Here is a 9279-nt window from a genome sequence, read left to right as displayed (position 1 = left end):
CTCTCTCGTGTACTTACCAAACGAGCACCTCCATCGTTGAACAGGTTCTCGGGATGTGCGGCAAAGCCAAACAAACATACCAGGTTACGTGCAATTCCCCTACCGAACTACAGCAACTGCACCCGGTGAAAGGTCATAAAGATGGCTTTCGGATATCTGCCACATCGAGAGTTGACCGAATTGGAAAACCCTTTACTGTGCTGTTTTTTTTCATTTTCGTTTTCGTTTTTTCACTTCGTCCCGTGTTTCATTGGTCTAACTTTACTTTTATTGCATCGATAGAGTATTTTGTATTTTTTTTTTATTGTATAGCAGGAATGTGTATTGCTTCGACTATTATCTGTTAGATTGGCGTGAGCACTTTATTGCGTGAAAATTCAGTAACAATGAGCTTTAGTTCTATTTATCTAATATATTTAGTCTATTTAGTGGTTACCCCTTAACTTTGTTGTTTATCTGATGCTAGGTATGTTTGAGTGAATAACTGAATAACAGTGAAATATCATTTACACTATCTCTATGAATGTAGTAACGCTGCTTTTTAACGTTAAATGACAAATTTATGCCAGCAGTAATTGGTGTTGGAGTTAAACGATTTCTAATATAATTATACTCGATTAGGTTTTTCAATGGAAACATTTGTCAAATAGTGCTTTTAGTTTTTGTACGCAAAATTTAATGATGTCGAATTGGTTTATGAAAGAACTCCGCTTTCGATATTTAACAATATTTAATATTACCAATGTACATATTCAACATTAGTTTGTATAATTTTATACGATTGCTGCTGCTTTAAAGGTTCTCGAGAACAGATCGGTATACAACACTGGCAGGTGGCATTCGAAGTATAAAGCAATATAAATTCATTGAAATTCATCAACCGAGATTAGAATCGATGTTGTAATTAACTGCTCAATTAACTTTATAACATTCCAATTGACAGAGCATCAAACCTAGTTCTAGCTGACCTATCAACTCGTTCCAGTTTTGCAAATGGTACCGGTTCTGGGGACTAGAAGAGTCATTAAGTATGGAAAACATAACAGCAGCTAGACAGAACAGTGGAACAACGCGACGCCAGGAGCTTCCCAACCAACGCCAGGAGCCCAACCAGGTGCATACCAAACTGTAACTCGTGCATATGTATTTCGTTTTACAGCAGCCATGTTTAAGCTCGCCGTCCACATCAACCAAATCAATAATTAAATGTTTTGACATTTGATTAAGATAACTATCTACTTTCTCGTTCGATTCGCCCATTTACTAGTCCCGAAAACTCATCCGTCTTATCGCCCCCCGAGTCGAGCCGAAAACAACTTCATCCGATCGCAGCCTACTGCAACGTGAGCGGAATTCCAACGTTTACTGCCACTAATTTGTTAATCTAATTTCTATCTGCTGCACCGCGCATACCATTATGCATGGCAGCCTACTGCGATGGGATAGCAATGCGCGCGCGAAAAAAGGTTCGAATCCGTAGGGAGAAAGACAAACTATCCGAACTGGAACAACTGGCTGGGCTATAAACAACCTAACGAATTCATTCCAACCGCTGACTGACGATTGGCTGATGAAACATGCACATATATCTCGGTCCGGACTGAATGGCAACGGCGATGAATAACAATCGTAAACATAGCAGGCGAAAGGAAGCAGGCGAGCTCTCTCAACTCGGATGGTTGCCCCTGTCGGCAACCGAGTCCTTCGCCTAGCTGCCGATGGCTACCGTAGTGCCGATCGAACCCGGAGCATTGACCGTAACCAGGCTCTTGCCACTGCCCACCGAGGCACTCTGATGGCGCAGATAGTGTTCCCGGTCCTTCAGGTACTGGTACACGGCATGATACTTCTGCTGCCGAGAGATTTGCAGTGGCGTTAAGCCTTCCTGATTCTTCAGCGAAAGATCTGCGCCGGCACCAATCAGCTGCTTTACGACCGGAAGATGACCGAACAGGGCAGCCGCATGCAGCGCCGATTCCCCATTCGGAATCAGTCCCAGATTCGGACGATATTTGAGCAGCTCGTGGACCACCGAGCTGTGACCCTTGTGGGCGGCCTTGAACAAAGCCGTTGCGCCGTCCTAGATTAGAACATTTTAAAATAACGTTTTTTTTTTCCTGCGAAAAAGTCACTTACACATCGAACCGAATCTACGTAGGCTCCATGTAGCAAAAGCATCTTCACGATGTGATCATGACCCATCTGGGAAGCGATCCAAAGTGGGGTGGCACCATCGTTCCGGGGGGTGTCCGGGTGGGCTCCCGCCGCCAGCATAAGCTTCAGAACCGAATTGTGTCCATTTTGGGCCGCTATGAAAAGTGGGGTCGCACGATCCTGTGGCGAAAAATAAAATTCGGAAAAATTTGAGAACGATACATATAGGTTTTTGTTTGCTTAATATTTAAAAGCATTGTTAGTACAATTAGGGTTTTTTTTTGTTTGTACCAGAGGTGGAAATAAGCAAATTTTTTTATTTTATTCAGAGTAAATAAAAATAGTCAGTATTATCTTTTCATATAACATATTTATTATACGAGGTCTGTTCAAAAAGTACCCGGAATTCTCATTTTTCTAAAAAAATATTTATTTATTCGTCTACATCTATATGGTCCCCTTCAAAGTAATCCCCCCTAGATATAATACACTTATGCCAGCGTTTTTTCCAGTCTTCGAAACACCCCTGATAGTCACTTTTTGTAATGCTCTGTAGCACTCTCAGCGATTCTGCCTTTATCTCTTCAATCGATGAAAAACGCTGTCCTTTCATGGGTCTCTTCAACTTTGGGAACAGGAAAAAATCACACGGAGCGATATCTGGTGAATAAGGAGGTTGGGGCATGATTAAAGTCTTGTTTTAGCCATGATTAAAGTCTTGTTTTCAGCAGTTTTGGAACGATTTTTACTGCCACTCGTTTCATGCCCAAAACATTTGAAAAAATATGATGGCATGAGCCAACTGATATGCCAACTTCATCAGCAACTTCTCTAATAGTGATTCGGCGATCATCCATAATCATTTTTTCCACTTTTCCCACATTTTCATCGATTATTGACGTGCTGGGTTGACCGGAGCGTTCGTCGTCTTCAACGTCTTCGCGGCCATCTTGGAAACGCTTATACCACTCGTAAACACTTGTTTTTTTCATAGCAGACTCACCGTAGGCTCTCTGTAACATTTCGCACACTTGGTTACACTTTATTTCATTTTTCACGCAAAATTTAATACAAATTCTTTGACTCTTCAATTCTTCCATTGTTTAAACTAACAAAAATCTCCGAGCTCAAAAAAACACGTCTACACCAACCGCTACAAGACAGAATGTAAACAATGAATACAGCTGAAAATTTCACCATACATTAGGGACATATGTACCAACACAATAAAAAAAATTTTGACCACCGGACTCTCCAGACGCGCGCAATTAAAAAATTCCGGGGACTTTTTGAACAGACCTCGTAGATACTAGCGGACCCCTGCACACTTCGTAGCGCAATAATATTAGATAAGATGTAGAAAATCAAAATTACTTATCAATTTTAATGATTATTGAAGAAAAATATCATTATAATGCTCTATGATAGTGGCCCCAACCTTTTTATATCGCGGACTACAGGGCAAAATATATATAACCGATGGTTTGCCGAAACGCAAACAGGCAGCGTACAATTTACCATCCGAAAAAAACTCTAAATTCACGCTACTAATTTTCCATTCAAAATTGTTGTCTCGAAAACATTTGCGATTAACTTTTGAACTTTTAATTTTTTTCTGTACTTGTTCCACTATTGTCTGCACTTTATTTTGTACTTTGTGTGCTTGTTTCTGTAATTTGTGTGTTTTTTTCTGTACTTTCTGTGCTTGTTTCAGAATTTGTTCCTGTACGTTCTATACCAGCTCCAGTATTTTCTGTATTTGGTTCTGTAACTTTTGTACTTATATCTGTACCATCTGCTCATTCTGCCTTTTTCTGCACTCAATTGTGTCAGTACTTCCTTTACTTGTTTACCTCATTTCTGTACTGGGTTTTGTACTTTCTGCACTTGTGCCTGTAACTTCTTTATTTTTTCCTGAACTTAGCTTCTGTATGTTACTTGTTCCTTTTTATTCTGTACCTGTAGCTGTCCCTGTGAATTTCTCACAGCTCAAAAATTATCTTTAGATGGAAATTATTTCGAATACTCTTAAATTAGAATAATCGAACGACTCTCATGATTGCTCGAGATTAGTGGAGTAGAATGGTAGAGTGTTCTGTAAAAATGAATCATCTGACAATTGTTTTTGATTCGATCTCAACATTTTTCCCCAATTCAGGTACACACGCACGCTTCGCACTTTAAAACAGTTTTTTCCTGCTCTTAAAAGTCCAAAATGATTCAAACAAAATACAACCAAAACCAGTTTGACGGTTTATGAGCAAGAGAGTGAATCATTCGAATATGTAAAACATGTCGATGAGTTCCCAAATCTCGGTTCAATCGATGTAATTTAAAAACAGAAAGCAAACGGGATGGTTTGAGTACATTGGACGAAACTGTTCATAGTTACTCAAAGGCAAATCATTTGGAATTTCGCAACACTCTGGGTTGATATAATTTGAATCGCGTTTGGGCCAATTGAAACGTCTCAAATAAATAACCGAACTTGCAGTTTGAAGCAATTGACGAAATTTTCGAGAAAAATTTACACAAAATCCCGTCCAAAAATCCTTCAAAGGTATAGCACGGCCATGCTTATGAAAAATTTAAGCCGAAAAAAACAGAAAACATTCTTCTAATTCGAATGGAATCGTTCCAAAAAGTAGAGAGCCACACTTTCTTTTCTTATAGTCGTTTTATAATTTGACTTCACGGTATTGAACCCAAATTTATATATCGGAAAATGGAAACCTGTAGGCTGTTTGTTTGGCGCCCTTACTTAATTCAACATGTAATTCGAAATAAAGAAACACGTGAATCAAGTAGGCTCAGTGAAATTTCTGCACAAATCAGTTCGTTTGGCGCCAAACGGTTTTATTAATAATCTAGTATTCATATTTTGCTCTCCAGCGGGCAGCAGCATTGCATAACTCGACACGCGCCAAACAATCATTGGAGATCTAGCATGCATTGAATGGAAAAATTCCTATTCTAAGGGCATATTCAGGAGTGTTCTAGTTCTAGATGCATAATTTATGTCAGTTTTAAAATTTGAATCTAGAAATTATAACAAAATTAACTGGCAGCCCCAGCAGCGTTTTATCTGTGTTTCGAATATAGAAAAAATAGAACGGCAATGTGTACCAGTTTTAAATTTGACAGTAGAACTGGTCGAATAAATAAAACTAAAACGGATTGCTGGGGATACGTTTGTTTCAGTTTCATTTACATTATAGACCACCCATATGAATCTTGCAGCTGCTGAATTTGCTCTAAACGTACCAGTTTTCTAGTTTTCCTCTTCTTTCCCGAAGGATTTTCCTTATGTACTAAAGCCTAAAACCTCCGCATAAACGTCACCTTTCGAACAAAAAAAAATGATTTGAAGATCGGGCCACGCATACCAGAGAACATTAGCAACAACACTTTTTTCGCTATTATTTTATATATATAAGATTATAATGAATTTTTGAACAAATTATTTTTGATGAGATAAATTTTGGTTTTACTTAGAATTTTGAATTTTTTAATTGTTATCAGTATCGCTGTCCGATTCGGAATCGACATTTCAACAAAATTAGGTTCGTTTTGATGCTACTCTGTGTTCATTGAACAGGTTTAAAGTTCAAATGGCTGTCACTCCGGTAATATAATGGTATAAGTGAAGTAAACGTCAAAGCTGATTATCGCTCAATTTTATCGGATATGGATTATCCGATATCAATAATTTTGGTCTCGTTGGGTGAGTTTATTTCGTCGATCGCATCGAAATTCCATGCGTCGAGATTAATTTGAAATTTATTCAGCAATACCGTCTTGGTGGAGTAATATCATCAATAAAAACAGCTAATACATGCTGCGGTGAATAATAATTATAATAACAAGAAAAAACTGTCCAACCTTTGTGCGTGCTATGCAGCTGATTGCTATTACCCTATTTAGCTTGAATATCATACACAGAAGTAACAGGAGTGCAGAATTTTGCTACACCAATTCAAACGCACCACTCAAACTTTGAATCTAAGCTCGCGAAAATCGATCGATACCAGTTTTATTTTGGAGGTATAGACCACTTTAATTTTAAATTTTTACATCGTGATTCAAAAGAGGGACAACAACTATTATTATTTATACCCGGCTTCAACCTAATTTTGGTCGTTCGCCGAGTCGGTCCCTTTAAGTAGTTTTAAATACGATAACCGTATATTCATATTTTGTGTGCCAAACCAAAACCGGACTAGAACTTCCCAGTGCAGAAAAAGTTTAAAGTCATTTTTAGTGCAACAACCGGAAAAAAAAACTTTGAATAGAATGACCGGATAAAATCTTAGCCGGTACTTTCAGAGCAAATGTGTTGATTTTTGCATGGAAACTTTCAACGTGTTTTCTTTGGCTGTGGGATTCATTCCACATTTTGAATGTTATGTATTTTATCTAACAGATTCAAAATCGTTTGCTCTATTAATTAAACGTATGCGCTTGCAACCCATTATTCAACCTACAAATTGTTTTAGATCTAAAAGAATACTGGATATTGATGACGAACCATTCATTTTAATCAAATTGTATAGAAATTAAATATTTTTATTTTGACGAATTAAGTTCGATAATATTCGATTTTGCGGAATCAAAATTCATTCAAGAGTAAAAAATTACACCAATTATTGATGTTACAGGTTCGAAAAGTGAAACAATGCCAAGGACTGTAGGGTTTAATATTCTTACAAAATTTTATAAATGGTACTGAACTGAACAACTCGTACCTCGTTCTTTGCTAAATGCGCCGAGAGCGAACGAAGCGTTGTACATTCAATTCTGCCGCGGTACATAAATGCGCGAACGAATTTTTTTGAGAGCAGCTTAAGCTCTTAGCCTGGTTGTCTTCTGAGAAGGAGAACAAGTGTGTCTCAGCACAAGAAAAAGAGCGCGTAAGGTCTGCTGCTACTCTGTGTAACATACAATATGAAAAATAATCTCAATTTTAGTATTGTTACCCAATTTTTTAATTCACGGTGTTCAGTTTTTTGATTTTCAATCAGAAATCTTGATTCACATTTTCGTGCGCAAAATGGGTTTATTTAGTTTATTTAGTTTCGATTTCGTCGGTAGTCTGTAGTGATAGTAGTCGGTCGTCACTCGTTTTCGTCCGAGACGTCAAATAGGATATAGCACCTAGTGTCATATCCTTAAAGGGTCATATAAATACTGTGGACTTTGCGTCTGCTTAGCGATTAAAATTGAACTGTTAGGCAGAAATGGCGGTTCAATTTGAGCTGCTTTAAACACTGATGACCCGAAGGCGAAACGCGAAGAAATCGAAACATTATTAGTGTTTTCAAGTTACTTATACATTCCAATCAAAACAAAACAATGCTATATTACACGCATTTCGTTACAATTATTGGGAAGCCTTTTAAACAATAAGATCTACTCCTAAACCCAGATAAAATGAGTAATAAAAATAATAAGGCAAAGGTTATGATGCTTAAAAAATCATCAAAATACAATTTCAGAAGAGTAATATAAAAAGGTGGGTGGGTAATGTCAGAGACATAACTGGATGTCGTAAATACGAAAACAACGGACATGTTCCTTAACACTTCCGAATATCAATTATGGAGATGGCTGAACCGATTTTGACAAACTTAGATTCAAATGAAAGGTCACGTGGTCCCATACAAAATTCCAGAATTTCATCCGGATCCGACTCCCAGTTCCGGAATTATAGGGTAAAGTGTGTTCAATATTATACACCGTCACTTAAACCGGCGAAACAAAAACCGTAAAAAATGTTATAAACTGGACTCTAAACCGTTATTCCCAATCTTAGGGTCAATTGAAAGGTCTTTTGGTCCTACCAAAAATTACTGCATATTTTCGGATGCGACAAACATTTAAATCGTAATTTAGAGTGCGTACTAGTAGAGTTTGTATGTCATGTTAGTTGATGGCCGTACGAACCGACTTTGATTATGCCGGTTCTCGGGTTCCGGTGCCTGAAGTGCATATAATAGTGAACCACCTTCGTTTTCTTAAGGATGACCTACGCAATCAAAGCACTGTATTATTCTGTATGTATGTATGTATGTATGTATGTGTGAAGCCACCATCAGTTCAAGGCAATAACCAGTGGATGCAGGTAGACTTACAGTAGATCCGAATTTGATTATCAGATAGCTTTCATATAATTGCTGTTAAGAAGGACAAAATGGGTTTTGAGGACCGGGCGCCTTCCAGCAAGAACATCCGGCCATATAATAAAGAATTTCGCTGTACCAGCTTAAACCCGCCTGATGGTTTGTTTGTTAGAAGGGTGCGTCTTACTCATTTCAGACCTTCAGGGAGAAACATAAAGCTTCCCACGTGTGACTCAGGTTGGCAATCCACTCCATCATCCAGTCATTCACTTGTAAGATACCCTGATGCACTCCCTGCCCCTGCCCGTTGTCGATATACTTGAGCATAATACAATATAATATAATATAATATAAAATAATAGAATATAATATAATATAACATAATTTAATGCAATACAGTATACTACCAAGCTAGTACAAACTTTTTTTAAAAGCTGTGTAAAACATACAAGTGAAAATCTATTAAAAATCACCGTTGCACACGACTTTGCACGTGTGAATGTCTGTTGGATATCTGTTCTCTGTGATAAAACATAATATAATATAATACAATATAATATGATATAATGCAATGCCGTATAATACCTTTTAGGGTGATACAATGGTTCCAACGTTTTTCCCATTTTTCAATATCATGTTTATAAAAAAGATTATCTTTCGCTTCAAAATAAGCTTCAGTTTCAGCGATGACCTCCTTATTTGAGTCAAATCTTTTTCCCTGGAGCATTTTTTTAAGATCAGCAAAGAGCCAGTAGTCACTGGGGCTAAATCTGACGAGTATGGGGGGTGGGGAAGCAGATCAAAGCCCAATTCGTTCAATTTCGCCATTGTTTTCATCGACTTGTGGCAGGGTGACTCGTTGCTGTTTTTGTTCCATCGAAAGCAATCGCGGCACCCACTTGGAAAAAACCTTTTTCATGCTCAATTTTTCATGAAGGATAGTAAATACACTTCCATATGATATCTGTGTCATCTCAGCAATTTCACGGAGCTTCACTTTACGATC

General features: G+C 37.8%; 1 protein-coding gene across 3 annotated transcripts in view; it reads right to left on the bottom strand.

Annotated features, from left to right (window-relative positions):
• Positions 1-246: 246 nt before the first annotated feature.
• Positions 247-9279, bottom strand: part of LOC131431694 (ankyrin repeat domain-containing protein 29) — a 504283-nt gene continuing 495250 nt past the window's right edge. For all 3 annotated transcript variants that reach the window (XM_058597553.1, XM_058597555.1, XM_058597554.1), the window contains exons 7-8: positions 2137-2334; positions 247-2080 (exon numbers count right to left, since the gene is read on the bottom strand). In XM_058597553.1, coding sequence (XP_058453536.1) covers positions 1709-2080; positions 2137-2334 — 570 coding nt within the window. In that variant the 3' untranslated portion in view covers positions 247-1708. The remainder of the gene's footprint in view (positions 2081-2136; positions 2335-9279) is intronic.

Source organism: Malaya genurostris, chromosome 2, assembly GCF_030247185.1.
Source record: "Malaya genurostris strain Urasoe2022 chromosome 2, Malgen_1.1, whole genome shotgun sequence".
NCBI lineage: Eukaryota > Metazoa > Arthropoda > Insecta > Diptera > Culicidae > Malaya > Malaya genurostris.
The sequence above is the reverse complement of the archived record's forward strand: the minus strand, read 5'-3'. Positions and strand labels throughout refer to the sequence as shown.